General features: G+C 42.0%; 1 protein-coding gene across 5 annotated transcripts in view; it reads left to right on the top strand.

Annotated features, from left to right (window-relative positions):
• Window positions 1–8,170, top strand: part of LOC148010677 (SPX domain-containing membrane protein At4g22990-like) — a 170,041-nt gene extending 161,871 nt beyond the window's left edge. For 4 of the 5 annotated variants that reach the window (XM_087671075.1, XM_087671072.1, XM_087671074.1 and 1 more), the window contains one exon: window positions 7,287–8,170. In XM_087671075.1, coding sequence (XP_087527201.1) covers window positions 7,287–7,525 — 239 coding nt within the window. In that variant the 3' untranslated portion in view covers window positions 7,526–8,170. The remainder of the gene's footprint in view (window positions 1–7,286) is intronic. The other variant, XR_015689429.1, reaches the window with a different exon arrangement.
• The last annotated feature ends 13,856 nt before the right edge of the window (window positions 8,171–22,026 follow it).

Below are 22,026 nucleotides of genomic sequence, written 5' to 3'. Positions count from 1 at the left end.
GAACTTAGAGCGCCTGTCCTCTAGGCCAGCAATGGCTGCTCACGCACGCACCTCCTATGCATGGAGAGTGGGATCCCCTGGTGCCACCTGTAATAATCTTTGTGTGGGTGCAAGGTCCCACCGGAGTGCTCTCTCCTCCTCCCAGCTCTGCTGCCTGGCCTGTATGGCTGCCTCTTGGTAGATTCTGCTTGACTCAGCTAGGGCCTCTGCAACCTCCTCTGCGATCTGGCCCCTCTTGCCCCACTCTCTGGTCCAAATCTGCTCTATCTGTCTCGTCACCTCCTCCCACCTGTAGATCGAGTTAGGGATCCGACAAGATGGTTAGTCTAGGGCAAATGCTAGGGGATCTAGTGTCAGGAGAACCGGGCAATGATCGGACAACGTGGTGCCTACCAACTACCCAATCTCGCCTCCCCGAGCGCCTTTCCACTCTCCCTCATAAAACCTGTCCAACCGCTCCAACAGGACTCCACCTAGCCGCTTGTATCCCCAAGAGAAGTCTAGCAACCTCTCCCTCCTGTGGAAGCCACGGTCTCTTCAGGCATCGCGTGCACCTACTGCCAGTAGAAACATCTCCCATGCCTCCTACTCCTCCCCGGCCATGCCCTAGTAGTTTCTTCCTCTGCCCTACTAGTCCTCCAAGGCCTCTAGGTTGTTGAAGTCTCCTCCAGCAATCCAGGAGTCCACCTCTGGGAGTCCTTCCGCAATCTCCACCTAGAACTTGCTGCGTGCCCTAACCTCCGTAGGGGCATAGATATTAAGGACTCCAAGGCACGAGTCCCCAATATCCAATCTGATCCATAGAACCCTCCCTGTCACTATCGTCCCGTGGTCTCGAATACAAGCGGTAAGACTCAGACCAATAGAGGTGCATACGCCTCCACTCCTACCGTGGGCACCTCTGGCGTGCTCCCAGTAAGTGTGCGAGCTGCCTGGGAGTACCTTCCCTACCTGCTGGGCGTGGGTGGGGCTGAGCTTGTGCTCCTATAGAAATAAGATGTCGATCCGTCCGGCAAGGGCAGGCTGCAACTTTTGCCGAGCAATCAATTTCCTGGAACCACGTGCCCCACTGTAGTGGAGGCTATTCACATTCCAGGATGCAAGATGTAAGCTCATGGGGAAACTTATGACTGCTCGAATAGGTATCTGTTCGGTGTGGAGGCTGCTGATGACGAGGAGGAGCTATGAGGCATGCAGGTACGCTTTTGCCGCCGGTCTAGACGGTGAGCTCCATTCCCCCATGGTGGCCCTCGGCCGGACCAAGAGGGTGATAGAAGTTCCAGGTGGTACTATCAATGCATCTATCAACCATGCTAAGAGTCGAGACTCCGTGCAATGATAGAAACGGGCCGCCTGTGCCAGGGGCCACTCAATCACATCCCTCGAAGCTCTCCACTGTGGAGGGGCTCGAAAGATAATGCTCAAGTGAGGGACCTCGGCACCAGTCCACTACTGTGCAAACAGTGCTAGTTCTTCTTCTCCCATCCACTAGGAGGGGCTCGAAAGATAATGCTCAAGTGAGGGACCTCGGCACCAGCCCACCAGTTAATATCCATCATGCAACCAGTCCACTACTGTGCAAACAGTGCTAGTTCTTCTTCTCCCATCCACTAGGAGGTGTGGTCTGCCACTTGACTTTTCAACTCTTCCTCTATCTGTGTCGTTGTCCACTCCTCTGAGTGAGGACTGAAGAAAAAAAGCGTAGTTTGGTCCATCCGGTGGCGCTAGTAGATGGACCTTGCCCCTCCTTGACTTACGAACCAGGAAGATCCCCACCTCTAGAGGTAGTGGAGACTCTTCGCGCTCCGCAACTCTCAAGTAGGACCATGGGCCACTACGGAAGAACTCCTGTGGCAACAAGTGTGCCTGTCTCGGGAAGGTGTGACGGGCGGCAGGGGTGGATGAGCTGGTGGTTGTATGGGAGGTAGAGGACTGTTGATGGATGTAGGCGTGTGTGGCTCATCACCTCCTATAAGAGGTGGGGGGATGGGACTGGGGGGGATCGCCTAAATCAGGTGCGGATCAGGGGATGTGCTTGATAGTACGGGAGGTGGTGGAGGGGAGGATGATCGAGGGATGGTGGGGTGGACGGAAGTACATGGCGGGTGTGGGAGGGGAGGGCTAGTGGTCCTGGGAGTGGGGGGCTGTGGTCCAGGGTCTGTGGGGGGGGAGGAGGCACGCCTGGGATGTGGAGGGAGGTGTGTGTGGGGACTGTGGGGACTCAAGAGGTAGTCTGTGGCATGGGTAGTGGATGTGGGGGGGCTGTGGTGCTGCCGGGTGGGGGGGCAGGAGGGGGCTGTGGAGTGCTCTGCCGAGGGGGCGTCAGACGCCCAACTGCTCCCTACTACTGAGGCTGGGTCTGAGACGCAGGCTGCGCCCCCCCTGCTGTCTCCCTCTCTATCGTCTCTGGACCCGTGTGAAGCCATCAGTGTCCACCTGTGGGCTTGTCAACGGAGCCACCTTGGCTCCAAAATGCGTGCAACCTGCTGCCTGATGCCCAAAGTCGTGACGGCACAGGCACTGCCCTGGCTGCCCCATCAGAATTACCTGCTGCCTAAAGGAGTGCCCGCTTGCCTCAATCTCTAGGAACTGTGGGATATTCTTGACCTCTTTCACTGCCACCCGTACCTTTGGGACTCCTGCAGCTGTCCCTGCATCCGCGAAGGACGTGGGAAGGATAGTGCTGAAAAGCCTTCCAAAGTCTTCCACCAACTGGTGATACTCAATCGCCAGGCCATGGAAAAGAAGAGTGACCGGGTGCCGAAGAAACCTGTTGTGGAGTGCAAATGCCTCCACAGTAAAGCCCCTGTACCAAGGGACCATGTGTATCACCCCCTTCGTGGACGCATATGGTGAACTGGCGAGTAACTTGCGAGCTACATCCGCCGAGTTGAGCTGGACCATGAAGATCCCTTGGCCCAATAGGATCGCCTCCTCGATCTGTGCTATCCCGATGCGCAGCATGGAGTGTAGCCAGTCCCGAAGCTGGGCCCTGACTGGGGAATGTCCTACTACCTGACCATAAATCGTTGTTTCCATTAGCTCCAGCTCCTTAGCTCGGACGGCTAAGAGCTGTTCCTCAGAGACTACGTGCAAGGTGTTTGACTGGGGGGCACTCGCTGAGTGCACTGGCGTCTGACCAGGGGTTTCCATTGCGCGTCCCCTACTGAGAGGACTAACAATCACGTCGTGGTGCTACTTGAGAAGGGGGGGGGGGGGGGGGGGGGGAGGGGGGGGTTTTTTGCTGCAGATGGACGGAGCAACTAGAGGGTGGGGGAATCGATGGCAAGGGAGGGGAATCCTGTTGTGTTTGCTACGGATGGGTCCGAGGTTGCGGACGAGGGAAGCGCACCGGGGGGGATCTGTAGCAAAGGCTAGCCGGGGCGGGGGGGGGGAGATGATGGCCAAGGCGGGGTGACGGGTAGGGCGGGGCGGGGGCGAGAGGCGGGGCAGGGCGACGAGCAAGGCGAGGGGCGACGGGCGGGGCAGGGCGGGACGACGGACAGGACGAGCGACAGGGCGGGGCGGGGCAAGGCGGGGCAACGTGCAGGGCAGGGGCGACGGGCAGGGCAGGGCGGGACGACGAACAGGACAATAGGCAGGGCAGGGCAGGGCGGAAGACTGGTGGGGCAACGCGCAAGGCAAGGCGAGGGCTCAGGCGGGGAAGGAGGGGGCGCCAACGCAGGCGATGATCATGAGGGAGTAGTCGGGAGGCGGGGGTGGCAGGCGACGCAATGGCGGACTTGGATTTCCTAGAGGGCACCATGGTGAGTTTAGGATTCCCTCAGGTTTGGATTCGCAGGGTCTCCGCCCTTTACAAATCGGCCACCAGCAAGGTTCTCATAGACGGAAGGCGAGGGGAGGAGTTTCGGCTGGAGAGATCGGTTCGACAGGGCTGCCCCCTGGCCCCATACCTGTTTCTACTCTTTGCAGAGGCGATGTCTCACTTCCTCAGGTCACATATGAGCGGACTATGTGGCCTCCAATTTCCATTGAGAGAGGAGACTGAGTTGTTAGACTCAGAGTATGCAGATGACACAGCACTCTACATAGAGGACAATGAGTTGATGCTGAAGAGAGTGAAGCTAGTTCTTGACATGTTTTGTTCTGCAGAAGGAGCGAAAATCAACTGGTGAAAGTCGGTTGGTTTCCTCACAAAACCCGGACTCTAGCATAGAGTGGGGCGTCCACCTGGGATTTAGATGGGTGAGCAGAGGGCAAACCGTCCGGTACCTTGGATTCCAGGTGGGACTCGACATCACTCCTGCCCAGTAGTTTCTTCCTGTCCTTGATTCTATTCAGAGGAAACTGACCACTGGAGCACAGCTCACCTCTCACTAGCCGACCGAGCCCTGGTGGCCAACCAGGTACTCCTAGCAATGGCCTGGTACATCGCCTCGTGTTGGTGCTTCTCCTCATCTTGCGTAGCGCAACTTCGCCGCCTAGTGTGGAACTTCCTCTGGTCATGGTCAGATGGTTCCAGGGACTCCAAGGCCAAGGTGGCGTGGGCGACCATCATACGGAATCGGTCAGAGGGAGGGCTCGGGATCATAGACCCAGAATATCAAAGTATGGCCCTCTTGGGCAAGCTAGTTGTCCGCGGCCTCACACCAGGTGGACAGACCTGGAAGGTCCTATTGCAATGCAATAGGACCTTGAGGACTGTAGACCGAGGCTTGACAGTGAGTAGAGGCCGTCCTTGAGATGGATCTTCACGTTATCCCATATCACCCCCCCCAAAATCACCTTTCCTACGCAACCTACTCCGCGTGTGGCAAGGTCTCCGTAAGGCCCTAATACAAAGTCCCCCAGGCTGCCAGGAGGAGATAGACCATCAGCTGGTGATCTGGAACCTCCACATCAAAGATTGGGAAGGAGCACAGATCGGCAAGCGCCCCCACATCCAGTGGGCTGGTTGGGAGGCCGGCCCGGCTCGTACCATCAGGACATGGCGGGAGGTGTACAGGATGGCGGACGAGGAGGTGCTGTAGTGAGTATCAGGTTGCGAGAGGGGAGTGGAGTTGAGGAGAAGGGAGATAGACACAGCAATACCTCTGGAGTGGCTTGCTCCCCCGATACAAGAGCCGATAGAGCCTGGGGAGGTATGGGCAGCTAGGTTCTCACCAGCAGGGAGAGGTAAGAAGAAGAGAAGTCAAGGTAGAAGAAGACGGCAACTTGTAGACTCCATTCTCCTCATAACTTGAAGCAAGGACCTATATGGATCCATGATCAAGAATTCGAAAGGAATCCACATCAAACTCCACCAAGAGGCCGAGGGCACAAAAATCAACCAACCGATTGAGGGACCTACAAAAGTCAAGGAAGTGAATTTTTTGGAGAAAGGAAAACCTCCTAAACCCACATATTCTTTCAACAACCTTGCAGAAGAGGACGAGAAAAAAAATCATCACACTTCTTAAAGGATTTGGAGGCGTGTTCGCATGGAGTTACATTGATCTTAAGGAGTACCATTGCACATACTCACCCATACAATCCCAATAGATTCAAACATCAAACCCATAAAACAAAGACTATATCCAATGAACCTAAAATATGTGTACCTTGTACGAGAAGAGTTTGGCAAGCTTCTTAAGGTGGGGCTCCTTTATGAAATAGAATACAAATTCGAACGGGACGTTCTTCGCAGTGCATGAGGGGGGACGTCTGGCCCCAATGGGATCAGGTGCAGGGCAAGTCCAAGGCGCGTCAAGAGCTCCGTTGTCATTTCATGCGCACTTGGGGCTGCCAGGACTTGTTTTTTGTGATGCAGGCAAGCAGCCCCAATTGGCGATACACCCCCCCCCCCCCCCCCGGGGCTTCTTGCCCCCATCCCCCCAGACCGCCTTGAGAGGCTTGTATACATGATGTATTTGTGACTTTGCATCAGCTCCAGCTTGTCTGTTGAGCATGAACATTCCGTTGTAATCAGTTTTTTTAGTAATATAATCAGCCACATTTTGCTTGCAAAAAAATTTAAATTAAATCATCAGATTGCTGCCCAACTTATGCAAAATTAGGGTTTCAAAGCCCTAATTTTCAGAATTGCAGCAAATCAGCCCATTGTATATGGTTTAGGTATGGTGCCTCTGGTTTGTTTCAATAAAATCATGTAAAGGGGGTCGGGTCAATTCCTTGCTGTGGTGTCCTCTCTCTCTCTCTATCTCTCTCGGGAGGGCTTTGGACCACTAAGACAAGTGATGGACTACGAGGACCAAAGATGTTTGGGTCTTTTCATTTTGGAGCTCCAGCGGCGCAAAGTAGTATTGTTACGGGATAGGAGGTGACCCGAGCCTCATCTACCCCTTCAGAGAGCAGTTTCAGACTTTTTCAGTGTAGCTGGACCCCCAGCCACTGCCACCCCAAACACTACATCTCCTACTGATAAGTGTCATCGAGGAATATCATCAGGCGGCATCACAGTTGACAAAGCTACAACATTATGCAGAATTTGGATAAGAGTCTAGGTATGTTCATACAAAGTTTGCTTTGTGCCTGCCTTTGGCTTTTTTTGTGAACGTTGGCAATTTTGTGGGGGCTGAAGGTTGTGGACGACAACTAGGCCACAACCACCTCCCAAGTTTTCCTACAAACACTGCCACCCCCACAACTACTAGATGCATAGTCATCTTCCAAGAATGGGACGAAACAGGTTTGGACCTAAGGTGGTTAGGGGGATGGTTACGGCAAGGCATACAGAACCTTAGAGGTGCCTTGACTGTGGGTTTGCTCAAAAAGGGGGATTGATTGTGGTTTGCTCAGGCAGGTGGTTGGCATGTAGAGAACAAGTCTAGAGGGCTAGAACAGCAAGAAGATGCTGCCTCTTAAGGATTCTTAAAACTTACATAACTGTGGAATGTTTGAGATATGGATTAGGCAAACATCTTAGAGATGTTTGCTGTAGACGTATGGAACCATGGAGTAAAGCCCTTATATATGTAGGTAACATGTATCACATAATTCTGTCTTGCAAGCATGGGCACAATCAAAGGTGAGAGAGATGGGGTAGGGAATCTTCGTGGAGTTGTCTTCATTTTGTGGTGTTTTAGGATTACAAATGACTTGACTCAAGAGGTTAGATAATATATGAGTTCTTCATCTTCCAGTGTGTCCTGAGTATTTCATCGAACATAAATAATTTGATCACCGGTGCCTACATTATATACTTGCTTTATAGTCTTTGTTATCTTTGTGAACTTGGATGACTCTTCGCTTCATCTAAGCAGAAACACTAAGGCTGCTTAAAAGCAAGATGAAGTTACAAGAATCTGACGTGTTCTCTGTTTCAGGAGTAAATTTAGCACTGCTGTCAAAAGTTATGCCCTCCAGGCTTGCCCGTGGCACCTACAATAATGGCTTGCTGTCTACTGAGGCAGGCACACTTGCTCGTGTTGTAGCAGATGGTACCATCACATTGGCTGGCTATATAGGGAGTGCCACCCTTCTGAATGTGACATTAGCTCCAAGTTTAGCTTTGGGGATCGTAGCATTGACAGCAACCTATCGCACCTACAATTCTCTGTTCTGAAGTACTTACAAGTGGTCTCATCCTGAAATGCCTGTGATCATTCATTCTTGTGAAAATGATGCATACATCAACTCTTTTTGGTCAACAGGATGGGTTTGTAAGAGTTGGCTGTGGTGCCAAAACGTCGACAGCCAAAACCTATCAGAATACTATCAAATGCTTGAGGGTCTGGTTTACCATGCAGACCCAAAGTCTGAAATATGCTTGTTTAATCATGAAGGGTGATTCACTCTTGTCGACAAAAGATATTTGAGAAGAAGACACAAACATCACTTTGTCAAATCGTAGTCTATAGCAGCCCTTGCCTTCACCTGTCCCATTCATTTTCTTGCCCCCAAAAAAAGGAGTGGTGCCACACTGCCCATTTTGAAACATTGTAGTCTTATCAGCCTTTACGCCATAAAAAAGGAATTGTATACATAAGCACCACTCTTAAGAAGTATCCTGGACTAATGCAGATTTTGTTACCATTTTATGAGTGGCTTCTTTTAAGCTGCTAAGAGCACAAATTGGTTGAATCATCAGCGTTAGGTGCTTGTTATCACTAAGACTATGCTTGATTTAGGAGCAAGTATCCAGGGATATTTCCCAAAATGGGAAGTGCTCCAAACTCTAATATTAGACCAATAAGAGTTGCAATAATATATCAAGGCAAGTGCCTTTTTGAAAAAATGCATGTTTATACTATGATAATATTTACATAATCCCAAATGTTACACACCATTGGAGGCCTATCCTTTTGTTTTTAAAAAAAATTGTACAACCTTACACACCATGCTCCCCTAAGAGTTGTTGAAACCTTGTCCTTAAGCTTCTTACTATCTTCAAATATAGATTTATAAGCAAAAACTTTTTAAAGAACCTATCATACTTCAATTTATATATGAATCTAATACCTATATGCTTGAGCAAATTTTGGGTCCTACTTAAAGGAAAGTTAATCTAAAGGGATTGTATCCCTTTTTGCTATTCATGTTTTCAACAAAGCTTGCTACTCCATCCAAGTTTTTAGCTCACAGAGTCTCTTCCCCCCTCTAGTTGCCCACTCTATGTTTACCAAGAAACCTATTCATGGTAGTGTCCAAGAAGGCAAGGTTTAGATGAGTTGAATGTGGCCTTCCAAACTAGATCATCCCTCTTTCGTGTCCTTTGCATTGTTTTAGGAAACCATTTCTTCCAAAATACCTTTTGCATGTGCTTTGGATAATTATGTTGTCTTGGAACATCCACCTCGAGAGATGTAAATTCTATTATTGACACCTCGAAGGGGGACCTTAAAGGCAAACATATAAATACGAGCTAAAAACATTATGATTACACTAAGTGAACAAATAATTTGTGGGCTATAGTGCCAAAATATATGAGATACACTGAATCTAGTGGGTATAGTGCCAAAATATAATGAGAAGCTAGGTGGAAAGAGGGGTCTGAATCCCACGTTTGCATGAAAGTATGCTCCTCATTTGTTTAGAACCGCCATGCGGCCTCTCCCATCTCTTGCAAAGAGAGTGGATGATCTCTATCCAATCCTAGAATGAGTATCTGCAATAGTGGAAACATCCTAAATGACAATAGCATGGCTCCACCTTGCAATCCAAATGAACCAAGCAATGATGCTAGCAGTCAGCTTCCTTCTATGATAGTACCCTCTATTCTATGTGCTTGTGAGTAACTTGAGTGGGAATCTTACTCAAATGTTGGCCAATGACGAGAAAGTAGTGGTCTCCCTACAAATTCTCACATCCACATGTTTGGTCTTTGCATGCGACCCAAGTTACTGCCCTCCACATCTTGTAAGATATGGGACTATCCATAGAGGAGTAACTCTCCACATCTTGCATATGCCATTGGACCTTTCCATAATTGAGCTATGTACCAACTACAAAACTCATATGAACTTCTACCCATAGGAAGAGGGAATGTCTTGGGCTTGAAAAAGTTATCCAACCTCCTCCAAAAGTTTGTTAAGAAGGGATTTGAGTGCTATTGGATTTCGTATGATTCTGCTCATCTATATTCTCCTCCCCATCCTGGTGATGTAACTAAATAAGGCTACATCACATGGCTCATCTATATTCTCCTCCCCATCCTGGTGATGTAACTAAATAAGGCTACATCACATGGTTTGTTCAAACCCACTCTCTTGGATCTCACTATAACCTTTATAGGCCTCACCTTTGAGAGGCATAGTGTGTTCAACCTTCTATCAATGAAGTAACTAGGTTCAAGTCGATGTATATAATCTCCTTTCACAATGTACGACTACTTTATACTTTTTTGTTTAAACCAGCTTATGAGCTTTACCTAATACAAGGCTCTTTGAAGGAGGCCATCATCCTCCACTGTGAAAATAAAAGCCAACTATCCCTATTTCTCTTTGTAAGAATAGACATCCAATTAGCTTCTTGGAAGTTGAGCTAAAAGGTTCTCCAACTTTATTCATTCCCCATAGATAGATCTCTGAGCCCTCTCATCTTCTCATCTCCTTGCTCCCTTGGCATGCATCTTACCAGCAAGTGATGTCCTCTTTCGCCAAACTAAAGAGGGGATCAAATGCATGCAAGGATAGCTTTATCAACTACCTAGGAGATGGGTGTCCCCTCCTCTCCTTAGCCTCATTCCATATAGGTATAACCAAAGTCAATTTCCAAGGTTTGGCTCGGTCAAATTTGGATATGTTATGTTCACTCTTTCCTTATATAAGAGGGCATCACACCATTCAATATTGAAATTGCACCAAGTAGTATCTAATGAAGAATGTCTAAGGTTGCTCTTGTGTAATCCTCAATGAAGGATATATGCTTCATATTTTTATCTTTTTCTCGGCAAGTAACTCATCCCCAAAGCCCCTAATCTTTGAACCAACTCTCATGCAATGGAGTGCCAACCTTATTTCCTTTGTACTCCCACATAAATTAAAACATCCACCTAGGATCCATACCTACACGAGACATGACAAGCTATATCCATGAGGGATTAAACATTAGACTTAGCTCCCATAGAGCCAAAAGGGCTCACCCCCAATCCTAGGAGTTAGTAGCACTCTAGGGTCAATGACCATTGACTGGTATCCCATACCACCAATTTATACCATTTTGATGTACAAACACATTGATCTATAGGCCAAGTCTCCAAGAGTGGTGATCACACAATGGTGTGTACAATAGGGCTTTGAGTCTTATAAATATGACTCAGTTTTCCTAATTGGTCCATTCATACTATCACTTCATGACCACTGTGACCAATGCCACTAGCGCCCATCCAAATATCCAAGGGTATAACACTTTAGTCCTTATGAATGATTGTTGTCCTTGGTGATATCCTCTAGAACAAAGTAGAGAAAACGATTCTTCGACGAACATATCGACTCTCAAGTAGTCTCCACCTCCGGAAAAATCTTCCACTCAACCAAATACTTGGGATGAATAGTCTATTGGGATCATTTAGTCTTATGGTTGAGATTCAATTTGAGTTTGAGTGGAACATAACAAGCATTGTCCTCAAGTTGCAAGACTTCCTCAATAAAAAATGATCAATTCATATTGTCGAAGTGGTTTCCTCAAATGACTCGCATGGAACACTAAAACTCAAATCTTTGGAGGTAAATCAAGCTTGTAGGACATACTACTTTTTCTTGAAAGGACCGCAATACCTCAATGATAACTTATAGCAATTGTCAATAGTTATTGGAGTCAAAAGTTATAGCAATTGTCGGTAATGCTCCCAATTAAATTGTCTACAAGAGAGATTCATATAGCATATCCTCCATAGTCTAATTTATCATCTAGATATATCCATCAGTCTTAAGATGCTTTGACAAGGACATTGACAATGTAGTTTCTACTTATTGAAAAACTGTTTATTGGAAATGGCCAGTGAACTTAGGATCTCAATCATTGACTAGTTCATTTGGAAAATCATAAAAGTCTATAAAGATGCCCAATATAAAGGGATCAATCAACTCATAGCTTTTCATGACATCTTTGTGGGAATGAATCAAGCCAATTTCATCAATCAATTGACCAAGACTTAGATTGCACCATGCATATAAGAATCAACCAAAGTTTTCATGTGCAACCAATAAAAGTATTGAGCCACCAAGGCCAAAGTTCAATGTATACTAGGGTATCTCACCCTCGACACATCATGAGACTCCTAGAAAATTTTCTTACAAATATTTTGATTGGCATGCACACATACTTTGTCTTATTTACAAAGTGATTCATTTTGAATTATATATTTTTCCACCAACTTTGAGATAGAAATCAATTGAAATTTTGGAGAATGACAAGGCATTAACTTGGGAATCTGACTCTGTGGGTATCGACAAACATAGTTGTGCCCTTTCAAGATTGGATCTAAAAGTCAAAAGTCCAGTACAAGCTCCATCCATCTCACCTTACAACCATGGAGATTGGGCTAATCGATTGTCCAAATAATGAATTCAGTGTCATACAAATAATAATGCCAAATTTTAGTCACATAGATGACCACCATATGTAATGCATTCATGTATCCATGGGATTATGGCTCTCAAATGTAATGGGTCAACCTTCTTGATAAAGGATAGCAACAATAGTATAATCAATTGTACCAATGTGAACCTCAAAAAGGTTTATTTGGGTCAATAATTTGTAAGATTGGTGTAGTAGTAAAACTAAAAAGTAGAGCCCAAGTGAAATCACACAATTGGAAGCAAGAGTTAGGGTGGATGGAGCAAGAGAGTAAGAAAGCGAGAGAGAGAGAGACATTGTATGTGGGAATTCCAATAGTCACAATGTATGACTAGCCTTTCCTTATTCAAAAGTTACGGAAAGAATAGAGAAATGAAGTAATAGTGATGGACACCTATCGCCTGTAGGTACATGTGTATAGTGAGTAAATGTGGTCGGCTAGGCACAAGCACATTTACCCCCAACAACCTCCCACTTAAAGGTGAATGTGCCTTAGTAAAGGGTAAAAGAAAAAAAAAAGAGAGAAAGTAGAACATGTACATAGAGTACAATAGGATTAGGAAATATGTCATCTCATCCTACACCCATCAACCTCCTAAGGCATATTGTTCCACTGAGAGACTACAATGAGTAGATCTACATGATTCATATCCATAGGAATGTTGATAAGCTCAATGGACTTGTCTTCTACCACCTCCTTGATGAAGTGATAGTGCACCTCAATGTGTTGTGTGTTCATATGGAAGATCGAATTATGAGCCAGCTGAATGGCAATTATTGAATCCAAATGTAATGTAGGAGTTATCATTGTACCAAGATTTGCAAGTAGATGGCCTAACTATAGGGTTTTCTTGCAAGCCTCAGTAGAGCTGCAATGCACTCAGCCTTAGTAATAGACAAGGCCATGCATTTTTTGACCTTGGACATCCAAGAGATAGCACCTCTAACATAGGTAAAGACATACCCATAGATGAATTTATACCGTCTATATGTTCTGCATAGTCTGCAGCATCAATGTAGCCCATGACTCCTACATCCTGGCTACCATAGCAAATACACATATTTGTTGTGCCTTTTAGATATCTCATGATACTCTTCACCATATCCCAATGTTGCCTTCCAGGTGTAACCATATAATGTGCTGCAACTCCCACTACAAATGCTATGTCAAGTTGAGTGTCTATCATGGCATACATCAAACTATCCATTGAAGTCAATACCATGGTCTTGCTTAAAACCCTTTGCAACCAATCTAGCCTTATATGCTAGCTTAGGGTGACTAGGGGCACTCTTAAGCTTGTGCACCCACTTGTTTAACAATGCACATTTCCCATTAGGCAAGGAGACAGTTCCATGTGCAATTCTTTTGTAATGAATCAAATAGATTGCATAGTCCTCTTCCAAGAATGAGAATTACCTCTGTGCATAAACTCCTCATAGGTAAGTGGCTCAGTAGAGTATGTTACCATGACATAATCCATAAAGGTCTCATAGTGATAAGGAGGATATAAAGCTCTAACAAAGCACCTCAAAGCTAGATGTGAGGTATGTACATCATTCTACGGAAATCAATTCCCATTTAGTTTAAGCCTCTTAGTTTAATAGCGTGATCTTTCACAATGGGCAGAGACCATGGGCCACTACATCATCATCAACTACAATAGGCTAACTCACTAGGACTGGATGTACAATAACAAGAGGCTCCCCCTGAAAGATCACCCTATGTATCTCATTCACATGCTCTAATCTCATATGCATCTTATCCAAATGGAAGATAACATCATAATTGTGGATAACCTTTTGAGCTTGCGGATCCCAAAGGTGATAGTTCATCTCACCTACATCACCATATCCAAGAAAGATACATTTGACAAACTTTAGATCTAGCTTGTTATGCTCGTCCTTGGAAACATAGCAAAAAGGCTGACATCCAAAGATCCTCAAATGAGCATATGATGGAGGTTTTGTAGACCATACCTCCTCTCCAACATGACAAACAAGAGCAATGCATAGGGATCTATTAATGAGATGCATAATAGTAATAATTTTCTTAGCCCAAAATTATAGTGGTAAGCTTGCCTAACTAAGCATCCTATGGACTATTTCTTGAATAGTCGTGTTTATGCACTATGCAACACCATTTTGGGGTGGGATGTATGGGGTAGTCAACTAACGCTTAATACCCTCTTGTTCATCACAAAATTGCTCAAATGCATTAGGGACATATTCACCTTCATTGTCAGACATTAGGCATTTCGGCCCATACCTAGACTAGTGCTCAACAAGAGCAACAAAGCGTTGAAATTAGTCAGAACATCTGATTTTGGCTTATTAGGAAAATCCTACATCTTATACAAATAATCATCAATAAATATCACAAAGTACTTCACGCCACCCAATGAAGAATGATAGGCATGGGACCACATACATCAGAATGCACAAGAGCCAAAGGCTTACCGATGTATGTAGAGCCAAACTTCTTATGAGTGTTACGTGTCTACATACCATAAAGACAATGATCACATGAATCAAAATGTGAATAATCAAGAGGTAGAAGATACTGCAAACAAGTACTTTCATTCCTTTCAAAGACATGTGCCTAAGGCGATGATGCCATAAAGATACATAAGGTAAATTGATCGCAACCAATACATGGTCAACAAACCCAGATACAAACAAAGGATTAAGGTTGCAGCCTTGGCACCTTGAACAAAAGCAAAGAAACCATGGATAATCTTCCATGTAGAATCACCAAAAGAGATATGATATCCTGCATCATCCAATTGCCTAGTAAAGAGTAGGCTTTTAGTCAAAGGTGATGCATGACATACATTATGCAAAATAAAAGAGCTACCTAAAGCAAACTGCATTTTAATATCCCTAATGCCAATGATATCTAATGCAATGTCATTTCCATCTCACATAACTTGTAATGTTGTGATAGGTATGAAACCAATCCCAATGCAAGGTAACATGGAAAGAAGCCCCCAAATTAAGTAGCCCAACACTGAGAGTAAGTAGATAAAGCATCAATCAATTGAGTAGCATCAAAAGACGAATCAACTAGGATATAGTCATCATCAGACTCAAGCTACACTACATTTATCTCTTCAATTTTCATGTTGAACTTACTAGGGACAATGTTACAATCATTAGGCTTTGCATTATCATGTGCTTTTTCCCTTGGCTTTCTCATTGCACTTATCATTGTGCATTTTATGGCACTACACTCTAATATGACCTTGCTAACCACAAAAATAACATTTCAAAGAGGACTTATGTCTATGGGACTTATTGCGAGATTGCCCACGAGACTAAGACATGCCCCTATTGGGCTGTGAGTATCTACCACAGTTATTATTACCATTACTACCATTTCTTCCTCTTAATAGTCATTGCATGAGAAGTGTGTGCTACATCAATGTTCTTCCTATTTACCTCTTCTGTTAATAGAGCACTCACTACATCTTTACATTTAAAACCACCCTCAAGGAGATGAGTACTCACAGCAATATAGAAGGTGTTTCATGACTTGGGCAGTGTAACAAGTAAGAACAAGTGCCAAAAGTGTATAATAACCATATTTGAGATTATACACCAATGCTAGACATCACTGTAGGCATGTAGCATACTTGAAATACCATGTAGGTACAATAGGCATTCAAAGCATGAACCTCACTATTGTAGGCATACCTGAAATACAATGTAAGCATAATATGCATTCAAATCACGAACCTCACTATTGTATACTTGCTGCCTAAACTATTATTACATCAATAAGCACTTCAATGACTTGGACAATCAGGCTTTAATCAGCCCAAATTTCTTTTCAAAGCATGAATGCATCATCTAAGCATTGCAAGCATTCCCCATAAACATCAATAGAGCATAAACCAATCAAATGTTTATTCTCCAGACTAGTACTATTATGTTTTGTGTAAAACATAGAACCAAACACTCCATAGAATCAACTCTGTGAGTATTCAAATTTTTAGTTCTCATTGTGCTCTTTATTTGTAGCTATAGAACACCTAAATTTGATCTTGTATGCAAAAGTTATGACCAAAATATGAGTGTTGTCCAGCTACAGTAGCCATCCACAACTTTTGTAACATGCTCTATATCCACCAAAATGGAGAGAATGGTTGCTTCTATAGGGAGGCTAAAACAAATGATTGATGAGGCTCCTTAATTCCAAGCTCTGATATGAGTTGAAAGTTGGAGGTTGAGTGAAAGCACAAAAGTAGAAGCAAGAGCTATAGTGGAGAGAGAGAGAGAGAGAGAGAGTATATGGGAACTCTAACAGTCAGAATGTGTGTGTGATCTTCCCTTATTCAATTATCACTAAAAGAATAAAGAATGAAGTGATAGTGATGGGTGCCCGCCACCTACAATGTACAAGTGTGCCGGTAAAATGTACTATGAGTAAATGTAGGCCTTTAGGCACAAGTGCCTTTACCCCCAATAGTAATAACCAGTTGTTTCAATGTTTGAAAACATTGATTGTGCTCACCAGGTTAAATAACTAGCAAACTAATGTTGTTTTTCTTACTTCAAATATCCTTAAGAAAATGTTCATATGATTCGCGATGTTTCCCTCTTGACTTTGGATCTTAGAACCCAAAATCTATCTATATAAATCTATGGCTTGTATTCTGAGTTTCCTTGAGATTGGTCACCACCCTAGCCCTACCTTCACTATTATTTGCACTATTACTTAAGAAAAAACAAAGTTAAGTGAAATATTCATTTTATATTTAAAGGCAAAAAATAGAAAAATAAACTAACATAACTATGAAAAGCAATAAGATAAGATTTATAAACTTGTAAATGAACTTATAAAAATATAATCAATACAACTATATTATTCGAGAAAAAGAATGTAAGATCGATGGCAACTTGAATTGAGTTCACCTTCTTATAACCTCATGTATTGTAGTGAAGAGTTGAAAGGTTTGGTGATAGCTCTAGAATATCTTGCTTAAGTTGGTATCTGGTGTGATCAAATATTTTACTCGAGGTAACCTAAAGTTCTCATATTAACTCAAGTGAAATATACATACACACACCAAAGCTCATGACTATGAGCCATGGTGTGTGAGTTCAATTCTAGTTTCCTACATAGGGATCATCCTCATTTACTATAAGGGGGAAAAACACATTAAAAATTAATCATCATATTTGCATAATACCAAAATTGAGGAGCTCGAAGAAGAAAATCCCTCGCTACGAAACCTTAAACAGGTTTTCATAAGTGTTCGTATTGCATTTGCAAGTGTGTGAAATTGCTCATTAATATGTGCCCACAGATATGTCTAGTGTCACACAAAATCAGAACTCCAAAAATTAAATAGTAAAGATAGATAGCACACACATTTATAGACATGTGCAAGCTCTCATTTACAATCTCATTTGCAAAGTGGTTTCCTAGCACGCTAGAATAGACAGTGAACATTGCATTTAGAGACATGAATAAATGTGTTTTTAAAAAACCCTAGACAACAAACAACACTATGGATCTAAATCATTCCAAAGCAAGAAAAAAGCTATAAACAACCATAATAAATTTATGCAAACTATAGATTCAAAATACATTGGAGGTGAAGCAAACCTTGGGTGATTTGAGAAGAGGGATCTCAACGTGACCAGTGGTATGAACTTCAATACCTTATATCATCACTCCCTCACATACACCCCTCTTCCTATTCCTCTCCCTCTTCCCCTCCCTATTTACCTTTTGTTTGCCCAAAAATTTCTTTCTCTTTGGTCTTTTTGATCCCTAAATTCAGTCAAGGGGAGAGGTGAGTGTTTTAAATCACATACAGGTGTGGAAGTGAACTAGAATGGGTGTTTAAACTAATTTTTTCTACACATTTGAATTTAGGCTTCTACATGGGATTTAACTTTTTGGCATGCAACAAGCATAAACACTATTTGAATAAGTAATTTTAACATGCCCTCTTCCTCACATCTAGGCTCCATGTCTTTGCTTTCACTCTATTGTAGTGAGGAGCACACAAGTGGCCAAAGACATCAAGTACATGTCAAATTAATTTTGTATAGGGATAAGTTTTATCCTCTCCTATTCTCTCTCTTATACTTGTGTTTGTAGTTATATTGCATTGTTGCTACAATGCAAAGTAAGAATGTGATGGTGTTAATCATGGTATTGTAACTCTTCCCCTTCATAAGGTTGGCATCGACATAGTCAAACCTTTTTTCTATTGCTAACCATGTAAACTATTAACATCTAATTATTCCTACCAATGATTTTCTTACTCAACATGTATTTGGGTAGGAGTATCCAAATCCCTTGTTTGGTACCATTCTACCATATTAGACTGATTTTTCATTAGAGTAAATGTTTTTGGTATTTAAGGAATATTTCATTGAAGGCCTAGCTAAATAAAGGTTAGTGTTTTTCACATAAGGATTTTTCACTCATATGGTTAACAACTCTCACAAAGATCCCTAGTATATCTAGAGAGCTAACAAACCATGTGATAAGGTGAGCATTTCCACGTAGTGGTATGCTTTGTATCTTTAACTATTATTAAGAGTCTCACTCATTTCCTATGATGTAACAACACTCAATCAATGCCATATAAGCATTTTTGAAAATAATCTTTCACGCTTTTGAAATGATGAAAATTGAATGGTTAAAAATAATAATATAAGGAATAGTTGACTCAAAAGGAAAAGAAAGAAAATAGTCACTTACCTAACATAAAGTCAAAGTAAGAAAATAGTTACTTAGCTAACATAAAGTCAAAGTAAGAAAATAGTCACTTAGCTAACATAAATGAAAACGTAGCAATCACCACAAAATTAATATTAGTACTATCTTTGAGAAGTATGGCTACTTGTTAGTCTCAGAGTCATGTATGATCCATAGATGGAGGAAACATCTAGTCACCATTGTCTTTGCTAAGCTCAATAGTAGAATTAATGGTTTGAAACGAGGTAACAAAAGTCAAGGGCACCAAGTTGTAGGTTTCAAATGAACTCACACCAAATGAGCTCAAGAAGAAGACTAAACATAGAGTCAAGATGAAGTCCACAAAAGGCATGCAACTCAAGGATATATCATACATGCAAGACTCTCATCTCGAAGCTTCAAGGGTCTCCTAAGAAGAGGGTCTCTTTTATCATGGTTTGATTATTTTGAGTGTGGTATAGTCTTAGGCTTGTTTAGTTCTTTTGATATGCTAGATATTTGATGAGCTATGATTTTGGTCATATACCCCTATGAGGTGTCTTTAAAAATGTGAATAAAGCTTCCCCCCCCCCCCCCCCCCCCTACACACACACACAGACACACACATCACATAAGCAAAAAAAAAAAGTTGAAGTATTTATCATCGTCACATGCAACGCATTATGTGTAACATGAGTTTTCATTACTAGATTGGTTGAAATAGTAATTTCTTTACCTCTTATTTGTATCACATTTACAAAGTTCTTCCTTGCATTATTGTGATTATCTATAGCAAAAATACGTTAAACTCCATTCAACAAACCAATACAAATAAATACAACCTATTAGATTTATTAGTTGTACTTGCATTAAAAAGTTGAGCATACTAGAAGTTGTATATATAGTAGTAGCATATCTAGTTATGATTGTAACTTCAAGTACTTTTGGCAACCACTTATAGAGATATTCCCCTTCTAATCCCATCCTTAGTAAGAATTCAACCAGTCTCATGATGTATTTGGACTCATGATGCATCTTTGAATTCCTAAGTGGCAAGGTTTGAACCATAGCCCTAACCTAGATCCATTGTGCATGTTGCTGAGTTGAGAAGTGCCCTAAACCATTAAAAATAGCAAAAATGAAACTTAAAAGTAGACACCTTTGATCATTTATTTGTTCTTTAAACAATTTAATATAAGCTATATCCATCATCGTAAAATCCTAGTACATATCTATTGCTAAAAGAAATAAGAAAATGCCACATCATATTGATTTGGGCATGCCCTACGAGACCAAATATTAAATGATCACAAAGATCAACAAAGACAAGAGAAACACAATAGCCTATATTTATTCTAGCTAGTCTAAGAGTTATCTAAAATAATCAATATTGAAAACCTTTTCTCATCTAAACATGACAATAGAATCTAAAGATAGATGGGCAAGTTGCTTAGTTGCCTCTATGCTATCATTACACCTAATGACCAAAACTTACAATAAAGGTTATCCATGCTTAAATTTTAAAATTAAAGAACTTAACAAGTACTATCTAGGTTTCACATTTTGGGAATGTTACGAGCCTTTCATGATTTATTTGGGAAAAATTTTTAAGCTACTTTGTTTCCTCTCAAATTTCCCTCACAATTACATGGAGGTAACCCATGGATAACTACAATGGGGATACTTTTATTATAGCCTTATATGAAACTTACTATTAGAGATTTCTCTTTGGGGCAAAGGGCATTTATTGAGTATAGATGAAGTTTGCAACAAAAAAAAAAGATCCATAATATCAACATTGATTGGGTAATTTATAGAAACATAAACATCCATACTTTTAGGAAAATCAAAATAAAAGGAGAAAGAATCATATACACTTATTTTACAAGACAAAGGGTAAATATATAATACATCACTGAGGTAATCTAGGATAGGTGCTCGGGTTTCCAAGGTTTTAAAGCAAAATCTCATTTACATCGACCAAAAAGAAAACCACAAGTAGTAATTATTTAGATTATGCATATTTCCTTGCAACTTTAATTAAGCACATAAATTTCCAAGTTATGTGTTTGAGGCACTTGAGTATCAAAGTACAAAATTTATGTTAGCTATATCAAAGGAGACACTTGCAATGAAATTCCTAGAGCATGGATAAGTAAATTTGTTACAAATATCATTGTGATTTCTTCATATTCACATGATGCCTATATAGCAAAAATAAGTAATTCAAAGCCTAGGTACTTCATAGATCCCAAGAGCAACAAAATTGAATTTCCCTCCCATAGATAAACTAACTTTAAAAAACTTATGTAAGAAATATGGACTCTCACCTAAACACAAGCATAATCCAAAAATGTTTAGAGAGGAGGGAAGTTGGGATCAGGGGTAAATGCCAAAAAAACCAAAGTTTTCTATTTAAATATAAACATATCCCTTTCTTAAATGATTATGACTTAATTTTATAACCACAAGATTGTAGATCCAAGGTCTAGATCCAAATAAACATGCTCGTGATTTGCACAAAGCCTCTTCACTATGACACAAGTATGGTATGCCTATTCTAGATTGTTTGAAATAGCTACTTAGGGTTGTTAGCTCTCCTCCCATGTGAACTTTTTTTCTTAACAATTCATATGAACTTTGGCATTACTACAATAGATCAACATTTTAGGCACATTCATGCAAAAGTCTTCAATCTCAAACATTTTCTAGAATATACACCTACAATGTTGAAATTATGGGTATGCGCCAAGATGGATCGCCTGTTAGAACCCATGGTTTAGAGAACATATATGGTTACTAAAAATGCCTCAAAAGTCATAGGGAGCTTGCATATAGAGACATCATAGTGAAGGGTGTAGAACCCTATCCAACGAAAAAACGTTCCAAAATTCGAAACTTCTCTTCAGGAAAGAGTTTGTTAAGGATTACAAGCTCACATCATCCTTAGAACTTATGAATAATACCTAAGGTCAATAAAGATCACGTGTGCTTGATGTAAAAAGTAAAAGATGAGTGCTAGTCAACTTTGAAAAGTGCTCCTATATTAAAGCAAAAACTTCAAGTAGCAAACTTTTCAAAAAGTAGTCTCATTGGACTTGATATCTCAAGATATAATAGTTAAAATTCTCTAATGTAAAAATATGAAATATTCCTCTTAATATGAACTACAACTTGACATTTGGAATTGTCGACATTCAACTTAGATCTCATGATATTAATCTTGCATTATGGCTAGTAGAAAATTGTAGAAAAACTGGAATACAACTACACACAATGATTGGAGGACTCCTACTTAAGCATACCCGATTGGATAAGAATGGCACCTTTTACAAAGTTATTCTACATAT

The sequence above is a fragment of the Lygodium microphyllum genome, chromosome 29 (genome assembly GCF_053477565.2).
Source record: "Lygodium microphyllum isolate KBCC chromosome 29, Lygodium_microphyllum_v1.1.10, whole genome shotgun sequence".
NCBI classification, from domain to species: Eukaryota; Viridiplantae; Streptophyta; class Polypodiopsida; order Schizaeales; family Lygodiaceae; genus Lygodium; species Lygodium microphyllum.
This window is presented reverse-complemented; position numbering and strand designations above follow the sequence as displayed.